Source organism: Monodon monoceros, unplaced genomic scaffold, assembly GCF_005190385.1.
Source record: "Monodon monoceros isolate NGI ecotype Baffin Bay Population unplaced genomic scaffold, NGI_Narwhal_1 Super_Scaffold_8, whole genome shotgun sequence".
Classification (NCBI taxonomy): Eukaryota; Metazoa; Chordata; class Mammalia; order Artiodactyla; family Monodontidae; genus Monodon; species Monodon monoceros.
The window spans coordinates 50668629-50695612 of NW_021703785.1; the positions used below are offsets into that span (position 1 = coordinate 50668629).

The following is a 26984-nucleotide window of genomic DNA, read 5'->3' on the forward strand; positions in this document are numbered from 1 at the left end:
GTTATCAAAATCATGAGTGACACTCCTTTTAAAAGTTCTGTTGTGAAAGATAAACTTAATTGTTATAACCTTGTTATAACGCATGAGAAATTGAAATAAAATATAAGAAATTCAAACACAATAGTATTTACTATTAGGCATCAATTACTGTAATGAAAAGAGGAGCTTAATTCAAAGGGAGAAGAAACTAATCTTCAGAATAATGAAAGAAGCAGAACCATAGTTAATTAATATTCTAATTACTGTTATGGATAGTGACCAACATTCAGTCTGTTACTGTGATAGATCCACTGCACTTAATGACATGTTTATTTTAGAGTAATACATTTGTTTTAGCTTAATTAAATTAATATACTCATACCCTTTCAAAAGGATTTGGGGCTGCTGGCCTATATTGGTTTGCGATTTTCAAAATGTTCCTATAATCTAGGAATATGTATTACTCATTTACAAATACACACACACACACACACACACACACACACACACACACACACACATATATATATTTCTCCTGTAAGGAATATCACAAAAATAACCACAGAAAATAGTAATTATTAATCAGATATCAATGGAGTAGTTTGTAGAAATTTCTTATCTTGTTAACTGGTTCTTTACAGAGCAACACAGTTGGCAGGAACCTACCTTTCTTTTTGCTGGATAAAAAGGAAATGTAAACAAAGAAGTTTTCCTCTGAAGGTTAAAATAAATAAATTACAAATAAAATAAAATCCTTTTACAATTCGGTTTAGTATTTATGGGTACACAGCGTTCCTCACTGCTCACACTAGTTCCAGACAGCAACTAGATTAGCTGGTGACTGAGCCATTTCTGGAGCTGTGGAGCTTCCTCCCTCTGTGGTGACCTGTTCCCATATTTCTTGCTAGTGCAGGGTTGGGTCTACTTATTATGACTGCTAAACTTCCATTCTCTGGAAATAAGGAGGTTGGTAAAAACACATCTCTATTGGATGCATAATTCTTCTTATCTTCTCTAGTCTAAACGTTTTGGCCTTATACTAATGTGCTGCGTTTTAGATGCTCAGTATGTCTGTTTCCTTGGTAGCATGGGGCGATGCTGACGACAATGGCAGAAGTGAGAACAGATGCAAAAGTGGTGCTGGAAACTGATTAATGCTTAAGGTTAAAAAATAAAAGTTGAGGATTGTATTTGCATGTTGTGAGGTGAGGAACCTATATATTTAAGCACTGACAGACAAAAAAGGCACATTTTTACTTTTTAACTATCTCGAAGGATAGATCTGTCTTTTTCTGTTATGAGTCCCAAAATTATTTTAGCTATTTAAGTAAACTACATTTGAGTCACTGGGCCGGGAGTTTCCACGACTGTGGCATTTGCAGCTAAATGAATGAATTTATAACTGAATGTGTACCCTTAAGAGGTAAGGTCAATTCAAACGGTACCTGCATAAGTCTGTCACCTTCTTGTCCAATCATGTTTCTCCATTCCATGAGTGACCGCTGCAGATGTTCCAGTCCAGTTTCCCAAAGCCGGATGCGACCTCCCATGTCAACAGTGACAACGCCACCTTTGCCCCACTCAGCCAGCAGTGCATCTGTGTCCGAGATAGTAGATAGCCACGTGGTATATGGTGAGAGAGAGTCTGATCTGCAAAAGAAATCAGTGTTCAACCAGTGAAGTCCAGGTAATGAAGTTAGTTTAACCTGATTTAGGTTCATTAAACTTCCTACAAAGAATTCTCATAGTTAAACAACACGGACCTACTGTACAGCACAGGGAACTATACTCAATATCTTGTAATAACCTATAATGGAAAAGAATCTGAAAAAGAATATATATGTGTGTATACGTGAATCACTTTGCTTACACTTGAAACTAACGCAACATTGTAAATTAACTATACTTCAGTAAGAAAAGTAATGCTTTAAAAAAAATTTTAATACTAAGCACAATTAAAAGATAAGATACCAACAGATCCACATGTAAGGAAAAAATACATAGTTATTTACTGGTTATTTACATATTCCTGTATTTGTAGATCCTGGATGACATTAGCATTCACTGTCAGGAAGAAAGAAACTCTACACCAACTGACACCTCACAAAACCTCAGCGCTGGACACACTCCTTAGGGGTCTAAGGTCAGTGCTGAAACTAATGTCTTGTTTATGTGCTTTAATTGCATTTATATTTAATATTTTGCCTTTTCTAACTTAGAAAGTTATAAGGATTTATAATAAAGAATTTATATATTTCTTGTATTATATATTTCATACATATACCTATTTCTGATATTATATATCAGAAATAGTCATTTCTAGGAATGCAACTTTCACCTATAAGAGTCAACTGCACACTTTCTTTACCTCAGTATAGCTTTCACTACACAAAAGAAACACAGATTATAAATTCTAATTACCAGTGTTGGCTCTCTAAATACATCTGATATTTTCTGTATGAAATAAATGGTCTAAAGGGATGATCTAATAGATAATAAAAACATAATACACTATTAATGCAGATTTGTTAAAACCACAAAACTACTACATAGTGGGTAAATTCTTATAATATACTAAAGAATAAATCAAGGCGACTTTAGCCTTTTTATCAGTCTGCCTTAGTAGATACTAAACACAGAGCGACAAAGCCAGCCGTTGTGGAACATGGAAGTCTTAGAAAATGTTTATACGAAGAGAACAAAAACAGTAGGATGGAAGAAGTGTTTCAGAACTACTTTACAGTACTAGAAGGACTCAACGAAGATAACATTTGATATAATACAGGATTCATCTCATGGTGCTCTCTCAAAAAATATTTGCCTTAGGAAAAGAATTAGTAGGTACAGATGGTGAAGTGAAAGGCTACTCAAGAGTAATGAAATTTCTCCACCTGTGATGTTTAAAGCTCTGCCACAAGTGCTCGATATGAATGATTCTACTGAGCACAGTACCACAGTACCTACTGGTTGCTTATTTAACTCTCCACCATGAAACTTTAAAATTTACAGGGGCAATTTCTTCAGTATGTCAAAAATGTGCTTGAAGATATCACATATCTGCTACAACCTGCACACCAGGTCTAGAATCTCTTCTTCACCTTTTTTTTAAAGAAAAGGCACATTCCCTTTATATATAATAACAAAGTCTTTAAGGAATACATAGAATTATAGTAGAGTGAAGCCCAGATTTATATACTCCTGTATATCAGAGCTAAGTAGTATCATTTTACAAATGCAAATAAAACAAAAATTTGAGGAATAATACTCACCCTTTACTAAGAGTGAAAGTGATGTATTCATTTTGGCCCCCTGCAGTCACATATAGTTTTACTGTGCTTTCTATTATTGGAAGTTAGCCATCAAATGGAAAATTCCTGCTATCTAGCAAAATACTAAATTTAAGCAACCGGCAACAAAACTGAAATCCAGATGGGTTGTTCCCTTGGATTACATATACGCCAAAAACGGCAATAGTTAATCTCAAGAGAAACTCAGGATATACTGATAATGAACAGACTCTAAACCACATGGCATTTGAAATATGGCAAGTCCAAATTGAGATGTTCTGTAAATGTAAAATACATACTGGGTTTCAAAGATGCAGAAGAAAAAAGGAATGTCAAGTATTATTAAAATGTTTATATTAAATACATTTCAAAACAGTAATACTTTAAATATAATGGGTTAAATAAAACACTATTAAAGGTAATTTCACCTGTTTCTTTTTTTACTTTTCTAATGTGACTACTAAGAACATAAGATTACATACATGGCTGACATTCTATTTCTATTGGACAGCACAGCACTAAATGAATGAAGTATGGTGATTAGCTGGCACTGGCTGAATATATATAGCTGCCCTTCCAGATGTTACTTCTATGGCAGGTATAACATATGGTTCATACAGAAAGTTAACAGAGAAAAGCACTGAAATAAAAAGCTAGGGTCAATTAGGGAGAAATTAAGAGAAATATTGAAAAAAATCATCATGCTTTAGAAATGTAAAAAAAAAGTTGTTCTTTTCTTTTGCTACTTGAACTAATAGTATGTGTTTTTTTTTTTTTTGCGGTACGCGGGTCTCTCACTGTTGCGGCCTCTCCCGTTGCAGAGCACAGGCTCCGGATGCGCAGGCTCAGCGGCCATGGCTCACGGGCCCAGCCGCTCCGCGGCATGTGGGATCTTCCCGGACCAGGGCGTGAACCCGCACCCCCTGCATCGGCAGGCGGGCTCTCAACCACTGCGCCACCAGGGAAGCCCTAATAGTATGTTTTAATGAGCATACAATGGAATAAGAAATTCCCCCAAATGAGGAAAAGCTATTTTTCATTAAACGGACACATTAAGATGTTCCAAGAAGACATTCTTATATATGTTGGAACAAGTAAATCTATTTCTTTGGATAATACTTTTATTCTTCATATTTCTCGAACCTGACTAAAAGGTCCTAAGAAATGAAACTGTGTTTCTGAGTTATTTTGTACTGTCATGCTGAGCAATTTTCTTCTGGGAGCTGGAGGCATGGGTCAACGGGAGGTCTGGTGACGTCTGGGTGACTGACAGGTGTAGCTGGCCTTCCTCTGACATTGGAAGCCTCTCCAGGCTCCTTTCCCCAGGATTTTGGGTGAGCCTTTAACCACTGTGTTGTGAGGCCTCAGTTGCCTGTGAGGGAGTACATGTTCGGAGGGGATGTACATCAATCTATACAAAAGCAGGCACACGCTTAGGTTGAGAAAGGGAGATCAGGCATGGATGCATCCAGAAAGGGATGGGCTACAGGTGAGGACACATGTGTCTGTCAAGGGAGAGGTGGAGCATCATTGCTTCTCCTTTTATACCCTTAGTCTAGTTAGTTTGAATGCTTTGCTTCCACTGCTGAACAGTAATAAAAGCAGCCAGTGGTAACGAGTTCCATTCCAAATCTCTGGAATCCTTTGGCTACTGTATAGCCTTCACAATGGTAGATGCTCAGTTACATACTTAAAAACAATATTAAACCAATGCTATTTAAATTCCTTTGACATCTTGAATACATTTACCTCAGAAAACTAATACACGGAGTTAATAAATATGAAAAGTTTTGCTGTACTAAAAAATGCTGTTTCAAAAAAATTTATCATTAGGACAGATCAAAAAGGAAAAATGAAGGCTTGAAGGCTGTTAGACTTATACCTAGGTAACATTTGAACATTTTTCCAAAATGAAAATAAAAATGGCAGTAAAGAATGCAGAACAGGGACTTCCCTAGCAGTCCAGTGGTTAAGACACTGTGCTTCCACTGCAGGGGGCATGGGTTTGATTCCTGGTCAGGGAACTAAGATCCCGCATGCCATGCGGCATGGCCAAAAAAAAAAAAAAAAAAAAAAAAGGAATGCAGGACAGCAAGATATAAACCAACTGTAATTGAAAAAAACAAAAAAGAGCTTGCTATTTAAGGAAGCAAAAAGCACACATTTATTCAGAGTACACGATAAGAATTCACTCATTTTTTAAATCTGACACACAAGCTAAGAACAAAGGTGAAAACAGATTACCCAGGAATAGGGATGTATCGGAGTCTCTTTGATTGGAGATCAGTGACTTCTATATAACCAGCTGTTTGTGGAGGGATAACATCTGCAAACAAGTCAAGACACAAGCCGAGGGTTAAATTACTGCATGATACAAAAATAGGACCTAAAGAAAGCATGGATGCTGCTAAAAGTGGAATGAAGTTTAGAGCGTAGAGCAGAACTCTGGGACCCACTTGACAAGGTCCTGGGCTGGCCAATTCCAGCCTTGAGGCTAGACTCTCAGAATTATGTTTTTGTCAGGGAACTACAGAGACTGTGAAACAGATGCATGTTAGTGATTCTTTACTGTCAAGAGCATTACCTAAATTCCTTTCATTTTCTTTGATAGCTTCCCCAAATGGGTCAATGTTTTATTTTAGCACTTACAGTTTATTTGAAAATATTTCATCATTTGAATTCTCTTTTTCCTTCCTAGGAAATCACAACAACGACGGTATAACACAGTGGAATCAGCACCTACTTTGAAACTGGACTGGCCTGGTAGAAAATCCTGGCTCTGATATTTCCTAACTATGTTTTACGCTGGCCAAGTTAGTTCTCTGAGACCTGCCTTCACCATTTGTAAAATGGGGATAACGACAGCATCTGAGCATCATAAACATTATTTGCACCCAGTTAGTAGTTGCTCCACCCACAGTGGCTGTTATTATTAGGACCCTTCAAGACAAGGAAAGGTGAGGTGAGGACTGAGCAGTGGGGCGAGGACTCTGGGTCATGAAGAATATGAAAAGGCAGGGAAGGAGAGGGTGATGAGATATGGGGGAACAGAGTCCTCAACTCCAATTCTAGAGTTGTTTCCCAGCAAATTCCAGGCGTTTATTGACTTTTTCCCCAAAGCCCTGAGTACCACCACCATGCTCACCATCACCAGCTGCCACCACTGCGTCAGGAGCACTGCTTAGTCTTTGTAGATAGTGTTTTTAACACTGACAACAACAAAGACCTTGGATTCCTGTTTGAGAGATGAGGAAGTAGAGACTTAACAGAGGTGGTATAATAATGGGACTCGCCTGGAGAGTGATAGATAGAGAAGGCTTTCAAAACCAGGCCTTTCTTCTGGCTTTAAGATCTCTGCTCTGCCCACCGCTCCACAAAGATCCTACCTGAGCTGACCGTAGGGCAACAATTTAAAAATGCCTTATTTTACAAAATCTTGGCCACCAATGTCTCTTTAAAAAAAAAAAATCCCCCTGCAAAGAACCCATACTCTTAAAGAATTTTGTCTGTTGTCTACCTCTTATTATAATTTCTGATTAGAATGAGATATCCGGAATGTCCACATTGAATTTATCCAATGTAGTTTACAAAAAATAAGAAACTTGGCATTTTAATTTCATGTTTGCAGCTGAAGTTTTTTGAGTAGGCCATCTGAAAACCTCAATATATCTCTTATTTATTCAACAAACGTGATCCAGCTTACTTTGCACCAGACAGTATACGAAGCATTGGGGATACACAGGAAAGAGATGTGTGTGGTTCTTGCCTTGTCTGAGGAGCCCACAGCATAAAGAGGAAAGCTCCTTTTTTTTTTTTTTTTTTTTTAAATCATTGTGAGCCTTTAGGGACTTCGAAAGGACTCTAGGGTGGGAATCACAGCCCTGGGGCCAGGTATGAGCTGCAGAGCTAGGCACAGAGCGATCCCAGAGGGCAAAAGGGGGCAGGAGGAAGGGAAAGTGATGTCCACGGACAGCAGAGAGTAAGGAAAGAGAGTTACTATGGTAACCCGACCACCCAGCTGAATTGGCCATCCTCAGATAGTCATTTGTATAAAGCCAACATGCTTATCGTAAGTCATGCACCGCCTGCATTGGAAACGTTGCCTGGGATATAAGGTCAGTCTTGGACAAAGTTTTGCACCATATATCATTTTTGACAGTTCCTGCGGCTAGCACCTAACTGAAGTGGGTTGAATTACTTATAGATCCTGGTTCTTTGCCAAAAATGACGAGTTATTGAAGCGGTTGGGATGACTAGCGCTGCCTAGCTAGCCAGCTGCATCTGGCCTGCCACTTAGACGCATTCTCCTTTTCACAAGTAGTAGTATTAGGCTGAGCTACTGCCACCAGTGCTTTTAGACTGCCTGAGAAAGCAAAGTAAGCCAACATATTTTAAGTATCTTTCTTTCTACAGCTTTCTTTCTTTCTTTTTTTTTTTCAATGTGCAAGTTAACTCCATGGCATAAAGAGGATGAGAAAACGCAATAATGGCTGTGTTTATTTCAGGAAGGAGAAAGCAAGAATTTTATTCCTTGTGCTAAAACATATTTTCACGTATCAGAAAAGGCAATTTGTGGCTATAAAGCACTTTAAGGGTGGTGGTAGTGATGGTGGTAATGGTAAGGCTTGAAAAATAATCAGAATTGATGTTTCCGGATTTGAAAATACATCAGCTCAGAATACATGATTGAATTAAGGAAGTGAAAACCGTGGCCAGGTTTCCCTCCAAACTTAGCCAAATCCTTGTCTATCCATTTTAAATGTTTCAAAACTGTAGAGAGGATGGAGGTTCAGTAAATTTCCATTACAGTTATAATCCAGGTGGATTTCGAAGAGAGGTATAAATTATATTTCAGGATTGGTTCACTAATGATCAAAGGGAAGTCACTGCTGCAGCATTTGGTGTGCGGTTCCCATACAGAGTGGGGACAGCTTAGATGCACAGTGCCAAGGTTAGGAGGGGGTATAAAAACCGTCAGACAAAGTAACCAAGAGCATTTTCAGAGGGAAGATGAAATTATATAAAAAACTCACTCCTTCAAGCAATGTAATTTGATGTACTTCTGTTAACTAGTAGGTTAAACGCACTTCTGTGTTCACAGATTAAAAGAGTGATGTGTGCCCTGAGATTGTGCTGACACCAAATCTTTGAATTTACTCAAAGTTCAGAAAACAGTACACTGCTTTCAATCAAGAGTCATTATTTTGTATTTAAAGAGCTGAGGCCTGTGATTTAAAGTAAAAAAAAAAAAAAGCTAACATTTAACTAGAAGGAAAATGATTGGAAGAAAGAAGTAAATCTCTCCCCATCTGCATTAACCACAATTTATACCATCTCTGTAAAAGCCACCAGGAGAGTAGCCTTTACAATCGCTATTGATTTCTTTAATAAAAGGCTGATGTGCATTAGTTCCTGACTAATCAGGTGGTGGGATTCTATTTACTTTAAAAAGATTAATTTAGCTTGAATTATCATTAGAGATCTATAGGCACATAGATTAAAGAGTCAAGCAGACGGAAGGAAGAAATCATCAGCCTTGACTTTCCTCCTCTCACCCCTCATGTTCTGCTCCCAGAGATGCTTTCAACTTTTTAAAGCTGTTTCTTTGGTAGTCACCTTCATCCTTATGGTGCTGTCTTCATGTTTTAGTTTTAGGCATTATTCATTGACTTCTCACCATGAAAGATGAGAGTTTAACTCTTTTCACATACCCCTCCCCCTGCCTACCACCTCATTTTTCCCATCCCCCAGTACATTTATATGAAAATTTTTCATTAGATTAACATCCAGCACTTATGTTGTTATGATTATATAAATGCTCTTTACAGCTGAGCTATGTCTTATCATAGCATTATTGCTTTTTCTTTTCATGGAGTTAATAATCATGCTTTGTTGTTGGTTTACTTTTTTACGTACCTAGCACAAATTCATCCTCGAAGTTTTCCCTATGTCAAAATTTCTTAATGTGTTCAAATAGTTGGGTTTATCAACTTCACTTTCTTGGAGGCATCTCTCCTGAAATCTTCTCAACTTTTCTAATCCTAACTGGTTGATCCCTAGGCCTGTGCATAGCTAGCATCCTGAGATCTCCCTTTACCATTCTCTTAGGAATTTTTTTTTTTTTTACAGCCCACATTTAAAAAATTATTCCTGGGCTTCCATGGTGGTGCAGTGGTTAAGAATCTGCCTGCCAATGCAGGGGACGCAGGTTTGAGCCCTGGTCCAGGAAGATCCCCCATGCCGCGGAGCAACTAAGCCCATACACCTAGAGCCCGTGCTCTGCAATAAGAGAAGCCACCGTAATAAGAAGCCCACGCTCCACAATGAAGAGTAGCCCCTGCTCGCCGCAACTAGAGAAAGCCTGTGCGCAGCAACGAAGACCAAGTGCAGCCAAAAATAAATAAATAAATGTATTAAAAAAATTATTCCTTTGTGTCAGATGCTAACCTAAGCACTTTCTATACATTTGGAATATTTAAGGAACATTACCTTAAGAAATGAGGGTAAATAAAACTCCTAGCAACCAAGAGAAAAATGGCAAAAATATATAAACAGGCAATTTTCAGAAGAGTAAATCACAACATATAAAAAGATACTCAAACTTACTAGAAATCAGGGACGTGCACAATAAAAGGTCTGACCTTTGCAAGAGAAGATGGGGATGGAGAGCAGCCTCATCTTTTATGCTGCTGGAACAATAACTTTGGGTAACAGTTTGGTAATTTCACTCTTAGATATATACACTACAGACTCCCCACATATACACAAGGAGACTGGTACAAGAATACTTGTAATAGCAAAAAATTGTAAAGAACGTAAACGTGTACCAATAGAGAACAGATGAATAAATTGACTGTGCTGTATGTACAGCAGTGAAAATGAATGAAGTGTGGATGATGACAAAGATTCTCTGCTTTATCAAGGGAGTCTGGTATTAGTGAAAGGATAGACACATATTGTGTTGGCCAAAAAGTTCATTTGGGTTTTTCCGTATCATCTTATGGAAGGTTATGGAAAAGCCCGAATGAACTTTTTGGCCAACACAATATAGATTAATGGAACACAAACAAAAATCCATAAACAGACTCACATATGTGGTCAGTTGATTTTCTGAAGAGGTCCAAAGACAACTGAATAGAAAAAGGACAATCTTTTCAGCAAATGGTACTGGAACAATTGACTATCTCCATGCAAAACAATGAGTCTCGATCCACACCTTGCGCCATATAAGAAAATTAACTCAAAGTGGAGTACAAATCTAAGTGTAAAATCTAGAAATATGATATTTCTAGAAGAAAACATAAGAGATTTGGCCCTTCACCAAAATGGGAGAAAATGTTTGGAAAGCATGTATCCGATACTGGACTTATATCTAGAATATATAAAGAATACTCAAAAATCATTAAAAAGAAAGCAAGTAATCCAATTCAGAAAGTGGGAAAAGATTTGAAGAGACGTTTCACTAAAGAAGATAGATATGAAAAGATGCTCAACATCATTTGGCACTAGGGAAAATGCAAATTAAAATCATAATGAGCTATCACTACACACCTGCTAGAATGGTGAAAAACTGACAATACCAAGCACTGAAAAGGTGGCAGAGCAACTGGAACTTTCACCATTGCTGACAGGAATGCAAAATGGTATTGCTCTTCTGGAAACCAGTTGGGCAGTTTTATCATATGACATAAAAATGCCATTCCTACGTATTTACCGAAGTGAAGCAAAAACTTATGTTCACTTAAAAATCTGTGCAAACATGTTCATAGCTGCCTCATTAATTATTGCCCAGAACTGGAAACTATAAAGATATCTATCAACTTGTGAATGGATAAGCAAACTGTGGTATATCCACGCAATGGACTACCACTCAGCAATAAAGAGGAACAAACAACTGGTACACACACATATATGATTCTCAAATATATAATATTAAGTGAAAGACGCCAGACTCAAAAGACCACATACTGTGTGATTCCATTTATATGACATTCTGGAAAAGGCAAATCAATAAGGACAGAAATCAGATCAGTGGGGGTCTGGGGGAAGGCAGAAGGCTTGATGGCAGAGTGGCACAGGGGAGGTTTTTGGGGAGATGGAACTGTTCTCTGTCAGTTATGGTGATGGTTACACAACTGTATGTATTTGTCAAACTCACAGCACCATACACTAAAAAGGATGAATTTTACTCTGTGTAACTGGTCCCTAATAAGAACAAATGAGAACAAAAAAATACTTAAATAACAACACTCTGTCTGATGTGTGGAGAATGGGGGGTGGGGGAAGAATGGAAGAGCGAACTCTGTCAGAGGGCTACTGCAGCGTTCCAGTTCAAGATGGTGGTGATTTGGATGTTGGCAACTCAACTGCAGACAAGTGGGTGGATGTAAGGTATATTAAGGTTGTATCAAAAGGACATGCCGATTGATGATGATGTGGAGGATGAGGGAGAAGTATCGGGGCTGACCCACTGGTTTCTGGGTGGATGAAGGTGCACTGAATTCTGGTATAGAATTTCTTGTAACTCCTGGAGTGCTCTGTAATGCCTCTGTACCTTTCTCATGGGGTTTTCTCTTCCTGGAACAATTCCTTCATTCGATTCCCTCCCATTCATCTTTCAAGAGTCAGCTCGGAATCACAAGCCTGGGTTGTAAGCTTCTCCTTTGTGTTTATATATCACCTTGTGAATATGCCTATAGCACTGCACTGCAATTGTCAGTGTATTCACCTGCCTCTTCTGCCATAAAAAACATTCTAAGGAAATGGTGATTTATTTGGAAGGAACTAATTCTAACATTATCATATAACCAGGACTTTTCAAACCCAGTAACAGATTATTATAATGTGTTTAGTATTATATTTATGAAGTCCACACTAATATAATGAATGTAAACACAGGACAATATTACTACCACTATGATGCAAATAATAATCAGTGGCTCGATGATCAAAAATTTTCATAATTATCCTTTATGATGAAAGCCAGTGTGGCTCAGTAAGCGTAGCTGTGGCCTTGGGTTGGAAGACTTTGGTGCAAATCTGGGCTCTGCTGACCACTGCTGGGGAGAACGCCAGCAAGTTACCTTACCTCTCTGTCAGTGTCCCTGCATATAAACTTGAGAGTACATTAATGATAGAATGGGAATTTGACAATTAAATGAATTTATACAAGGAAAAGTGATCAGCACAGGACCTGGCGTAAGATATGCAGTAATAAACATAAGTTGACTTTCAGAGCACTGGTAAGTGAATCAGGCTGCATAAGTCCCTGGCCTTTAGACACAGGAGTTTAAGGCAAAAGTCTTAAACTTCTATGAGAAGTTTAGTGAAACCCTTCTGAGCACATATAGGTCTTTTTAGCTACTAAACCCTGTTAAAATTATTCATATTCATAAATATAAAATGATAATGATAAGTTAAATATCCCTACCAAAACCAAACTACCTTTGACTAGCTTGATAAAATAGGAATTGGTAAGTTTCTTACCTTTTGGGTAGATATCTTTTAGAGGGACTTCTCCTGGGGGTAAAATCCTGACTATCTGATTAGTATCCAAAAGCGTCACACAATTGCTCTGCTTTGGAGTTCCAATTTTCTTCTTCCCTCCATAGAATGTATCAGTGACCCTTGATTTATGCAAAGATGTTGGCCTTTTCCAAGAATAAACTTCATTAGGTGACTAAAAAAAAAAGGAGAGAAATTCAAGCACTGAAGTATTATAAACTACATTCACAACTTTTACAATGCAGTCCTTTAAGCAGATACCAGTGGTAAACTTATATTTCACAAATGTAAGAAAATCAAATTATTCCTTAACCTTTTTGAATTTGGTACAGAAGATAGCTGCTTCATCAATAATCATAATTTTCAGACAAGTGTGAAATATGCAACACATTTTTTATCTTGAAATGAATTATAGCTAAAAAGAGGGAATATAACAATACAGGTGATTTAAGTAACTATAAATAAATAACTATACTATAGCATCCACTATCTGGCATAAGGAATAGTATTACCAGTATTTCTCAAGCCCCTGGAAGGCCTCTTTTCAATCACATCTCTTTCATATTCCCTAGACTTCAATTCTTCTGAAATTTTGTGTCATTTTTTTCTCTTGCTTTACTTAAAATTTTTACCACATATCTATTTATCCTTCTCTACTCCAAGATCACAGATATTCTCCTATGTATTTGTTAAACATTTTGAAGTTTTGCCTTTCACATTTAGTTCCTTAAGCCCTCAGGAGTTTATTTCTGTGAGTGGTATGGGGCATGGTATGGGGCTCCATGCTTATCTTTTTTTCACATGGATAGCTAATTGTTCAAATATCATTAACCTTTGCCCACTGATCAGCACTGTTATCAGAAAAGTTTCATGTACGTAGGCAGCTGTTTCTGGGCATTCCATTCTGTTCCACTGTTTATTTTTCTACCCCTAGGCCAATACCATGTGGTCTTAGTTACTAAAGCTTTATAACAAGCCTTGAAATTTAGTAGGGCAAGTACCTCTGCTTTTTTTTTTTTTTTTTTTTTTTTGCGGTACGCAGGCCTCTCACTGCTGTGGCCTCTCCCGTTGCGGAGCAACAGGCTCCGGACGTGTAGGCTCAGTGGCCATGACTCACGGGCCCAGCCGCTCCGCGGCATGTGGGATCTTCGCAGACCCGGGCACGAACCCGTGTCCCCTGCATCGGCAGGCAGACTCTCAACCACTGCGCCACCAGGGAAGCCCTATCTCTTCTCTTTATTCTTGGTTCTTCTTCAGAAATGTCTTGGTTATTGTTTGCCCTTGCTCTTCCATAAACATGTGTGAGAGTTGCATTTGCATTGCATCCTTGTCAGTACTTGGTATTGTCAGTATTTAATTTTTTTTTTTTTAAGCCATTCTAATAGGCAATAGTAGTATCTCATCGTGGTTTTATTTTGCATTTCCCTAATGACTAATGACGTTGAACATCTTTTCATGTACTTAATTACCATCCATATATCCTCTTTGGTAAAGAGTCTGTTCAAGTCTTTTGCCCATTTTTTTTTATACATTTACCTCCGATTTTATTTCTATATCTACTTAAATTACATTGAAAACCATGAGTTCACCCAGATACACACAATTCCAATCCAACCACTATAGGACTCACTCTAGTTTTCTTTCCTTCTGTATCTGTAACTCCCTTCTTTAACAGTGAGAAACCTAGACGTCATTACCCTTCATATACTTACTTTTTGGCTCAGTTCCACTGTGTATGACTCATCTCCCATCTTCACCACTAACTTTCCCTTCCAGGCCAATGCCCTCCTCAGTCTGCTTGGCCTGATAGCCCACACTGAGCTATGCGTATGTATCAACAAACTCTTCACCTTACTTGGGCTCCCACATCCCACACCAGGCTGCCCCTTCATGGGGTGCAATCTTCATCCTGGCTGGACTTGATTCCCAATCACCAGTTGTTACTCCCTCCCACACCACAGATATCTTGCTCATCTGCTCAGCCTCTGACCTCTGACACCTCATAATGGGCCACTCTGCCCATTTTTTATACTGGATTATTTTCTTACTCTTGAGTTTTAAGAAATCTTTATATATTTTGGATACAAGTCCTTTGTTGGAAATGTGATTTGCCAATATCTTCTCCCAGCCTGTAGACTGTCCTTTCATTCTCTTAACAGTGTCTTTTTTACAGAATGGAGGTTTTAAATTTTGAGGAAAGTCAAGGTATTAAAAAAAATTTCTAATGGATCATGTCTAAGACGCTCAGAACAATGTTTAGTAGAAGTGGTGGTAGTGGGTATCCTTGTCTTACTCTTGATATCGAAACGAATGCTTTTAACGTTTCACTATTGAGGATTCACTATGATACTTGCTGTCGGTTTTTTGTAGCCATCTGGTAGTAGGTTAAGAGAGTTATAATAAGTTCATAATAATTTAGGTGCCTTTGATAATGCTATAAAAAGTTAATAAGAGATGACATGCCCTTTTGTTAATAGTTTTGTGAAGAATCAAAAGAAATTCACATAAAGTCAGAAAGGCACTGTAGTATATAGTAGAAAGGATATGCGTTTGAGGGTCAGTCACCCTTGAGCACAAATCCCAGATCCCTTATTCAATATCTTTGTGGCCTGGGGGATATATCCTCTCTGTTTTTGTTTCTTTATCTATAAAACCTTGTGCAATTGTTGTAAAAATTAATTATCATGTATGAAATGGTTTAGAATAGTAGAGTGCTTGACTTGTGTTGGGGTCTAAAAAATATGACTGCTCTCATAAAATGCTGAAAGGCTGTCTAACTGAATGATCTAATCTATCATTAAACAAAGATTCATGAACATCTCCGATATGGTGGGTGATAAATATGAAGATGCAGCTTTTAATTTAACAAGGTCACTAGTCCTACAGTCTACAAAGGATTTCTAGAGGGTCAATATAAACATTACCTTATACTCAGCTTTCTTACCTTTTTATAGTGACATTATATTTCTATACTCATTTCTTCAATCAAAAGATCAATTTTTAAAACAGTTCCACCTTCAGAAAAGTAGCTCCAGTATTTTCTCTACTGATAGCAGCAAGCATTGTAGAAAGCATATTAAACATAACTCTTTCATTTAATCAAGGCTGCCGTAGATGCTGTATTCCAACAACATGTTTCATTTTCAGATACATAATCCACAGCAAATGTTTTTTACTTGATAATTAAGAAGACATATGGCAAAGTCCTGAGCCACACATTATCCATCGGGTTTTGGATTTCAGAAGTCTTATACCCTGAAGTACGCATCGTTCATTAATTACATTAAAATTTTGAGGCATGTGAGACTGGCATACTATTAAGCAGAGCCAATATTTTTATCTTTAAGTGACTCTATCATCCCACCTAAAAGCTACCAAGGAAATTATGAAAATTAAATGTTTAATCAAAACACATGGAGTTACCTCTAAGGTTATTAGATGGCAACTTGGGCTGAAATAACCTTTATATTTCATGTTCTCACATTTCCATCAGGGGAAGATGGTACCTAGTTTCACCTAAAGTCAATTACGAAGAGCCTCTTCTTTACAGATAATAGTAAATAACAGCAGAAGGATCCATTTAAAAGCAAATTAAATTGAGGCCACCAGCATTTATAGTATAATCTGGATGCAGCAAAGATATAAATCAGAGCAAAACTCAGTGGAAAGTGAACTGGTGTTCATGAGTGTTGAAAATTTTAACCTACAGTAATGAGACTCCAACATATTTCACTTTAAAAAATTCTAGAAGAAATGTTATTTTGTTAGTCTCAAATTGTCCCTCTTGACAGATGACATGAGCACACATTAAGACAGCATGATATAAAATCACTGTCAGTAGGTTAAGTATTTACCTGTCACATGAACTCCCATGTATGGAGAATACTGGTTTTCCTTTACTAAATTATATAATTGCACTACAATGTATATGTTAATTTTTAACAAGCAATGAAACCATATAGAATGAATTTTTTAACGACTGGTCTGGAAAACAGAAGGTTGATCTGAAATGTTTACCAGAAAATTATTACGTTTTTAATTACCCCTCAAATAGGCTTATAGAGTATAGGGCAAAATGGGGGGAAGAAATAGTTATTCAATCATTTAAGAAATTTATGCTTACCATGAGATCTGGGAAACCAACAACGACTGTAGCATAACTATTCTCATCTGAGAGAATTCGGTTAGGAGAGGCAATCTTTTGTCCCACAGCTGAACTCAGATTTTCAGATGATAGTTGATGACTTGAAATTTTATGAGGTATGCTGAAGTCTGTTTCTAAAAAGTGTCAGAGAAACGTTAAACACCATATGCCCCTAAAATGCTCCAGGAATTAATTTTTGCAAGATTCATTCTCACCAACTCAAACAGAAAAGCACAAATCAAAACAGAGAAAACGCTTTCAATTACACTCATGGCTTTTTGTCTGAGAAAACTCAGTTTTCGCAATCATGGCATCTTCTCAAAGTGATTTCAAGTATTTATTCAAGAATTCAAATTTTTATTAGCAATCAAGATTAATATAATAGCACTCTGCAGAAAGAGGTGAAACTGGCCCAAACCAGTCTTAGCAATGGTAGATTTTAGAATTTTTTTCATAATTACTTTTCATCCCCCCAAAACTGTGATGAATAAAGTAGAAATACTGATGGTCTGTGTAAAAAAGAAATGAGGCAATCCTAAAATAGACTTGGAACCTACATATATGTAAACATTCTGACTTGTTAGTTTAAAAAATTCAAAGACAGAATTTAAAAGACGATAGATTCTTACTGTTTCTAGTGTAGTGACTAAGATTTCTTTTTTGGTATAAAGTTAACATGTTGCTATTATTGTCCTTAAATGATTCTAGAGGACAGTGTGTATGCAGGCATGTACCTATACAGCCACAAACACACAGAACACAGTATTTACCTTGTGTGACTCCAAACCCTGTGCTAGGCAGCTCCTCTTTCAGCACATACAACTGGCAAACCCTACTGTCCTCAGATTCGATGTGTGCAGGCTTAGTTAAAAGATATTTCCTGTAAACAAACAAAACATCTAAGTGAAAAGTCTTTCTTTTTCTAATAGCTATGAGGCCAGACTAGGAAAAATCAGAGCTCCCATACCCTGCCCGCCCCCCGCCAAAGCCTCCTTCTTTTTTTTTTTTTTTTTTTTTTTCAGTACGCGGGCCTCTCACTGTTGTGGCCTCTCCCGTTGCGAAGCATAGGCTCCGGACGCACAGGCTCAGCGGCCATGGCTCACGGGCCCAGCCGCTCCACGGCATGTGGGATCTTCCTGGACAGAGGCACGAACCTGTGTCCCCTGCATCAGCAGGCGGATTCTCAACCACTGCGCCACCAGGGAAGCCCCAAAGCATCCTTTTTATATTCTGAGTATAATTTGCAGTTTCAGAGTTTCATCATGAATTTAAAAAATAACTTCTTAACACTGTATAAGAGCAGTGCATAATAACAATGCAGTAATAAATGTGAACTGAAAATCCAATACTTCCTGTACGAGGAAGGGCCATAAAAAAAAAAGAAAAGCAACTCTAAAGAGACACATCCGTACTATCATGGAGCCTGCTGTTAATATGACCGATCAGCAAGTAAGAGGGAGCCCAACCTCTGATTTGTGACCAGCTAAGGGACAGAAGCCCTCACTGCTGTAATCCCCTTGATCTACTTGTCTGTAAGATTTCTAATATAGGAATATATAAATAGCCAGGAATCTTTTGCAGCAGGTCACTTCTGCTTGTCAGCAGAGGGGCAGAGAATCTGCATGAATCCAGCAGATGTAATGCATGACAGAGGGTGACTCAAAATTTACTGTGCACCCCACTTATGCCGAGTGTACATAATGTCCTTTTCATCAAGAAGTATACGGTCCAATGGAAGAGGCAACACAAACATAAACATAACCAAATAAGAGCACACGAGATAAAATGAAGAAGAAACTTCTAAGGGGTGGATTCTGTGAAGTTACAAAAAAGCAACAGCGTTTGGATGGAGACTGTGGCTCTTTGAAGAGAGGATAAACTAAAAATCTATTTTGAAGTATCTCTAGTTTGGCAAGAATACACTGAATTCTCAGTGTGCTAACAGGAAAAATCCTAAAGAAATACGGACCAGTTGTAAAAGTCATTATGTTTTCACTGTTAAGTTCAAGGTCATCTTCTGAAACACTTTTATAATTACTCTGCGAAGTTATATTTAATTTATTTAAATTTTCCCGTCCCCTCTTCTTCGAAGTTTCACCTATAGAGATGCTGCCAAATACAGAAATTGTTAAAAGACAGACACAGGAAGACAGAGCTGTAAGGATGCTGGCTAACTGAGCACACTCCATGAGGTGCTATGTAGATCTACCCACTGATGTGTTTTGCTCTCCACCAGAAGCCATTTGTCTTCTGCTACGAGAAAAACTGTCTGGAGGTTGATGGGAAGTGAGATGGTGTGAGTTCGCCCTTCTAGAACATCCAGCACAGCCAGGGTGTTCCTGAAAAAAAAAAAAAAAGGAAACTCTCTGAAAGGAAATGGTGAGGATATTAGTTGAGTAACCATGGCACAGTCATTTCATGATATATTATACAACCCTAAAAACAATGTTTTTAAGACTAGGTAATAACATAGAAAAATGTTAATTGAGAAAATAGATATATAAAACTCTAAACTATATAAAGGTATGCATAAGAATTAAAAATGAGAAGTGAGAGCGGCCATGCTAGTAGTGGTTGTATACGGAATTATGGGCAGTGTCTTTTCTTATGTCTGTTTCTCAATGTTCTGCAATGTGGGATAAGATACTTTTAGAATAAAATATTTCTAATTTTATTACATTAGTTTTACAATAAACAAGCATAATTAAAGGAGAAAATAGAATGGCCACAATAAGGATCCCAGATTAAATCTACAACAAAGAGCTCACCCTTTTTCTTTGTAGAATACTAGCCAGTTTTTGTGTGCAAATTCTTTACACATTTTGTAAGTTTCCTAAAGACAAAACAAAACAAAATATTCACTTTAAATGTGTCAGATGCATTCATGTCTATTCAGCTGCTTTTCCTTAAATAAAGTTCTTCAAAGTGTAAAACATGTAATTCTCTGAGAAGCTACCTCTTTATCCACTCCAAGACTCTTACGGTAACATAGATTAAAATATATTTCAAAATTAATTGTGAACTGCGTACTAAAACATCTTTAGAATAACGTTTTAGGGGACTTCCCTGGTGGTCCAACCAAATAAATAAATAAATATTAAAAAAAAAGAATGTTAAAAAAAAAAAGCCAAATACTGGTTAGAAATAAACATGCTGTCTGGTGACTAACTGTGGAATTTGTACCATAGCATAAATACATAGGAAATATTTTGTTTCTTAGATTTGGATATATTTATGACATTTAAAATATCTCTTTTCTTCATGGTCTTTCAAGACCTAAGTATGCTGTCGTGCAGGGCAGAGGGTAAGCATTATTTTATATCCATTACCTTTTTCTAAATGGCAGAAAAAATTCTCGTTGGTTAGCCAAAATGTTTACTAGTTTAATTTAGTTAATAAGCTAAAACGTTTATTTATCTAGTAAATATAATCAGTTGTTGCACTCACAGGTTCATTACATAAATCCAAACATAAACTCATAACTGGAAAACTATTAAGGTGACTATTAAAGTGCATGTTAGGGATTTGTCATGAATACCACACTCAAATGGCTCATGATGTCCTATTATTCTGAGTTGCGTCCTGACAAGTCTTCATGTGACTATGATGGATATAAAAGAAGCTACTGATATTAATTATATATGTATGTATTCTACCTATTTGTATCATATTAAAATTTACAAGTAATAAGAGAATTCTCTTGTGCATTATAGCAAACAAAAGGCACTGCAAGGGATGGGCAGGCATGCATTTTTACGGTTAGAAAGCTATGGAAAATCCTTGGCAATTTGCTGGACAAGTTGGGTATTTCTTACAGCTTCCTCCTTGTTCCACCAGGAAGTTTTCTTAAGTGTAAACTCTTCTGAAGGTAAGATGAGACGATGAAGGGCTTGGCTAGTGGTATCCAACAACAGGATGACATTGCTCTGGAAATAAAGAGAACAGTTTGCTTGGTTGTTTGCCTGTTTATTTAATTAATTAATTAATTAATTTAGCAGCAGCCTCTTGGCAGCCTGGGAATAAAGGGAATAGCGATAAATAAACCAAAGGGAAGACGACAATATTGAAATATTTAAGAGACACCATGAAGACACTAAATGTTTTTCCCTAATACAGAATTTAAAGTATTAGATGGTTTAATGAAGATATTTCTAATTATGTAATGCAGAATCTTCTCTTTGAAGATTTTATCTTAAAACCATCGCCTTGTAAATATAGGCTAGCTTAACCATGATTTCTGTTTTATTACATACAAATGAGGAAATTAAGAGAATTGATAATTTTAAAAGCCCATTTACTTTTATCAAAATTACACTTAAAGAATGTTCTGTTGAAAACTCTCTTACACTGTGCATAACTGAATCTCATTTATTCTTTTCACAAATCCAGGTTCAACTCAGAAAATATGTACATGTTATAAAGATGGGTTAGCAAGAAAATATCAAGGACCCCAAGAACCTAGCTAGTAATGAGTGTTTCATCTTGACATTCACTAAGCTTGAGAACTTTCATAGCTGGTGCTGTAATAACGTACAGACAAGAGATTGCTCCAGCAGCATTATCACAGTTATGCAAATGAAGTAATAATCTCTCAGTAATTAGGAGGACTTTTTCAAGAAAAAAATTTAAAAAGAAATTAACCTTAGGCATTAAAATAAGTGAACAGAAACACATGAAATAAGAATTTAAAATTGAGAAAGCCAGAAAAGATTAAATATTTTAAAGAGATGCAAAGAAGTGGGCTTTTTTCATTAAAATTTAAAGACATTTGAAGATTAGACTAACAGGTTTACAAAAAGGCACCAGAAAGTTGTTTGTCAGGAACTGTCTTTTCTTTCTTTCTTGTTTTTGTTTATTTTGTCTTATTTATTTTGTTTTGTTTTAAATTTGGGGCCCCTTCAGTTATCTTAACCCTTATGAACTTTTCATTTCAAGAACTTTCTTTGGGGAAAATAAAATCACAAAGCACCTGAAGAATTAACATATATTTTGCAAAATATATACAAAACATGAAAAGTCTGTTCATTTGTTCCATAACATTTATCGAGCAGCTTATATTTAAAGCACAAAGGAGAATACAATGATGAATTAACCATGACCCTTGCCCTTTATTACTTAATCCAGTTAGAGGGAAATAAAAAGAAATGTAAGTAGAGTAATGATTCATCTGCAAATCTGAGACCTCATAGTGTGGTTTCAATTTATTTTACTAGTCAATTTTACTTAAGTGCTCAAGAATTAAAGTAGTATTTGTTCCAAAGTCTCCTTTATTCCATATACTCTGAATCTTGGCTGTATTAAAAAATTCTACCAAGCATGTTGACAACGCTTAAGTTTTTCCATAAACACTCTTAGAATGCATCATTCTGTATAATATGCAATTCTCCATTAAGAATGTGTGTTAGTAATATTCTTTTTAAAATCAACATGTCATATAAGAAGCACCGTTCCTGGCATTTGAAAGTTTGAAAATGATGAAAACCTTAAGGAAAACTCTTAAAGTTTTCCTTAAGAAAATGTATTAATAAGTTAAAAATTTACAGTCTCTATTCTAGATTAAATCTTTCTTGAGTAAGTATTTTTTAAAGGAGAAACTCTCTCTTATGATAAATATGTACAACATTAACATGAATTGTTAGCACTTAAGCAATTTGGGGTAATATTAACTTTTCTAAGCCACATAAAGTTCTAAAAATAATGTTTGATCCCAAAATATGATTAAGTAGAAGAATAAGCACATGATTAAACAGATATGATTATGCAGAAAAATTAGTACAGTTTTGCATTTTTCTTCCTTTTTAGGGTCTAATACTTATATACTCATAACTTTGCATAAGTGAACTGAAAAACTGCATCTTTCTAAGTAACAGAAAACATACAGATATATATATATATATATATATGTTTATATACACACACATATATATGTTTCCAGCCACTGCTGTATTTAGAATTAGTTCTAGAAACAATTGGCAACATGAAGGAGTTCTGCTGCTCCATCCTTTTAGATGTTAATGGTTTCCTTCTGTAAATGACTAATGATATATTCTGTCTGAGTTCAAAAATAGAATTCTGCATCACATATGAGTACATGTAACTGTGGTTTTGGCTCTCTTTTAAGGGGGGCAGGGAGGAGAAGCGAGTGAGCAATTTTATTATGTTTGTATTTGACTGGGAGAAAAGTAACCTCTGGATGACCTCAATGTCCTAAAGTCTGAAGTTCTAAACTTTGTACAGATGTAATAAGTAATCTCATGGGGCGGGTGGGGGGAGGAGGCTTTATTTTTAGGCATGGCAAAATTTCCCCTTTCCTCACTTAAGATTTTATTTTAGCCAGGAATTTTTGAACAACTTCTTAAACTAACCAGGGAAATGTATCTGTTGCCAAGCTTTATAAAGACAAGGGAGAGATGAATTAATGGAAGTACTTCTCTACAATATTTTAGCTCCTTTGTCAGGGCAGAATGGGGGAGAAGGAACTGATGGCAGTGCACACACTTTTTACTCGATTACAATTATTTATCATTTGTTAAATTTTACAGTTACATGCTGTTCATTTGGAATTAAGGAGGTCTTAGATCCTAGCAGGGATATAATATAAAACCGACAGCTGATATATCCTCTCTGGGAAAAGAAGAGGCAGTTCAGAGTACAGGTAGCAAAAGTATCCTGATAAGCTGTGTGTGCCTGCTCAGGGCATTGAGGTACCCTTCTGGAAAACTGTTGAAACTGGTCGAAGGGATAAGCCAGGTAGCATGCAAGAATGCCAGGAGGGGAAGTGTGGGCTGTGCAAGTCAAGCACATCTTTACAATGAAAAACAGATTTTCTTTGATGCAAGTTCTTATAAGTGAGCAGGGTATTGGTCAGCAATGTTGCCAAATAACTGGATCTTTTGAGAAAATAAAATGCTTCCTGAGAACCTGAAAATCTCGTACTTTTAAAGAACTGGTATATGTAAATTTGACAGTTTATCTGACAGCTGAAAATCTGGCAAGATTGTTTGAATAAATACTCCAAATGTAGACTCCTATTTAAATTTGATTGGTTTCCTGAATCAAAAATCACCAAGATATGTGCTTTTTATGACAGATTCTTCTGGCTGTAGAATTCAATTCAATGGCATTGGTATTTTGTTGGAAATCTATAAAGTAAAACCCTTATTCCAATGTGATGGACACAAATCTTTATAAGCAATAGCTGGATATTGATAAATTCTGCTTCTAGGAGAAAGCCATATTGAAAAAAATTGTGAAAACCAGAAAAAATTTTATTAACTCAGAATTTATGATATTATTTAGGCAAAGCCTAAAGTTGACTTACTTACTCAACGAAATACTGCTGTGTTACTTATGCAACTTTTTATTCTTGATTAGAAACAGTCTAAAAGTACTGTTTCTAGGTAACACTTTACTCTCATAGTGTGTTTAAATACTTAACAAGTAACAACATTACATTTTTTCCATATTTTCCTATTATGAATACTTAAAAAAATTTTCAGACCATTCTTTTCCCCACGTTTCTGCAGTGAGCGACAGCATGGATGAAGTTTAATTCTGGTGATGTCAATCCAATTTGGTTTGAACCTCAGTTCTACCATGTATTTACTGGGCAAGTTATTTAAACTTACTGAGACTCAGTTTTCTCACATGTAAATATTGCTAAAGCTACCTCGCTGGGCCTGTGGAAGAATAACACGGAATAATGTATGCAACCATTTCCTTGACACATTTGTCAGCATTTAATAATTGATCCTCCTCCTTGAGATAGTCATCACTTGCCGTCTGGGATACCACACCCTGGCGTAACCATCTACTTCACTGGGCACTCATTTTCAGTTCCCCTTGGTTGATTCCTCCTCACCTCTCTCATTTCTTAATATTTCATTGCCCCAGGGCTTAGTCCTCAGACTTCTCTTTTCCACCCACATTCATTCCCTTAGTGATCTCTTTCAGTTTCATGACTTTAAATAACATTTATATGCCAATGATGCCCAATGTATGTTTCCTGTTCTGACTTCTCCGTTAAACACCAGGATCACCTACTTGGATATGTTATAGGCATCTCGAATTTAATCATACACCTAACCTTCCCCTCCAAATCAATTCCTTCCTCATCTCAGTTCATGGCAGGTCTATCCTTTCAGTTGCTCAGGCCCTACATCTTAAAGTTGATCTTAGTTTACTCTCTTTCACCTCATATATCTGATCTGTTCAGAAATCCTCTTGGTCCCACCTTCAGAATACATCCAGAATCCATCATTACTTATGACCGCCATCCTCCTCCAAACTGCAATGATCTCTTGCTTGGATCATTGTAAAAATCTCTTCATTAATCTCCTTCATTCTGCCTTAGTACCTACAGACTATTCACCAAAGAGGAGCTGGAGAAATCTTTTAAAAATATAAGTCAGATCTTGCTTCTCCTCTGCTTGAAACCCTCTAAGACCCTCCCCTTTCCTCACAGGCCGCAGAATGTTAGAATGATTTACAAGCCTCTACACATCTGCTTCCCCACCCTTCCACCACATCCCTGACCCAACCCACTGAGTGACCTCTTTGACCTCACCTCCTTATACCCTCCCCCTCATTCAGTCTTCCCCACCACGCTTCTTTAAAGATGGAGAGCCATGTTCCAGCCTCTGGGCCTTTGAACTTACAATTCCTTTGCCTAGAACTCTCTCATTCCTGATATCTCTTCTCTCCCTCACCTCTATCAGATCTTTGCTTAAATATCACTTTCTCAGTTAGGCAATCCCTGCCCGCCCACCCTGTTTTAAAGGCAACCTTCCTCCCAGCCTTCTATTTTACTCTCCCTTGCTTCTCATGTTCTGACTTAAGATGTAATTATTTACTTTGCTTATTGTCTACCTTTTGCACCAGAACGTAAGCTTTTGAGAACAAGGATTTTTGTTGCTTTGTTCATGGCAGTATCCCTAATAGTAGGCACAGGATACATATCTGATGAATGAATAATATGCTTAGTATACTAATAGGTAGATACTAGGTGGATAATAGGTCTGCAAAAACATTGTACTCCTTTCTATTGCATAGTACAGATTAACTTAGACCTGGAGAATTCTCATTAATTGAAACACAGACTGTCTTTTGACCTATATCTTCTGTTTGGAATTACTGTTAGCCTGACTCTGGGCATCTGTACTTTTCATTAGTGTTGTCTTACAATAGTAGTGATGGTTGGAACTTAAGCATCATTAGATACTAAAGAATCTCAGTGTATTCCTGCAATGGCCTGATGCCCTCCCAAAATTTGTAGGCTGAAGTCCTAAGCCCCAATGTATTAGGAAGTGGGGCCTATGGAGATGATTAGGTCATGAAGGTGGAGTCTTCACGAATGGGATTAGTGCCCTTATAAAAGTGACACGAAAGAGATCCCTGCTCCTACTGCCGTGTGAGGCTACCATAAAAAGACAGCTGTCTAGGAAGTGGGTTCTCACCAGACGATGAATATGCAACCGCCTTGATCTTGGACTTCCCAGGCTGCAGAACTGTGAGAAATAAATTTCTTCTGCTCATAAGCTACCTAGTCTATGGTACTTGTGTTACAGCAGCCCAAACAGACTAAGACAATTCCATTCAGTATATTTACATGGCTATCTCCACATAAAGAATGCCATTCAGGTTTCAGGTAAAATGTCATCTCCTAAGGGGAGATATCTCAGCACTCTTCTGAGTACCATTTACCCTTTCATCTCCTCCTACCCTACCCCCATCATTCCTTAGGACCTTACCTTATTTTTATACAGCACCTATCACTACTTGAAATTGGTATTTATTTGTTGGCTTACTTGTTTGTTGTCTATCCCCCCAAAGAGAATGTAAGCTTCACAACAAAGAATTATCTAGCCTCAAATGTCATTAGTGCTGAGGTTGAGAAGTCTCTGCAGAGAGGAAGATATTAGGCTGCCTTGTGGTACTGATAAAATACAACTCCTGATCCCGTCCTTCAGCCCCTGACCTCAATCTTTATGAAAGCACATATTTTTAGTTATAGGTTGAAAAACACTCTTGCCTTCTCCTTTGCATCAGTTACCCTGGGCATCATTAGACCA

General features: G+C 37.1%; 1 protein-coding gene across 4 annotated transcripts in view; it reads right to left on the reverse strand.

The window, feature by feature from the left end:
* Positions 1–26984, reverse strand: part of VWA8 (von Willebrand factor A domain containing 8) — a 358944-nt gene that overhangs the window by 98905 nt on the left and 233055 nt on the right. For all 4 annotated transcript variants that reach the window (XM_029210522.1, XM_029210521.1, XM_029210523.1 and 1 more), the window contains exons 30-37: positions 20730–20840; positions 19683–19747; positions 19128–19253; positions 17685–17794; positions 16894–17048; positions 12753–12945; positions 5511–5592; positions 1425–1629 (exon numbers count right to left, since the gene is read on the reverse strand). In XM_029210522.1, coding sequence (XP_029066355.1) covers positions 1425–1629; positions 5511–5592; positions 12753–12945; positions 16894–17048; positions 17685–17794; positions 19128–19253; positions 19683–19747; positions 20730–20840 — 1047 coding nt within the window. The remainder of the gene's footprint in view (positions 1–1424; positions 1630–5510; positions 5593–12752; positions 12946–16893; positions 17049–17684; positions 17795–19127; positions 19254–19682; positions 19748–20729; positions 20841–26984) is intronic.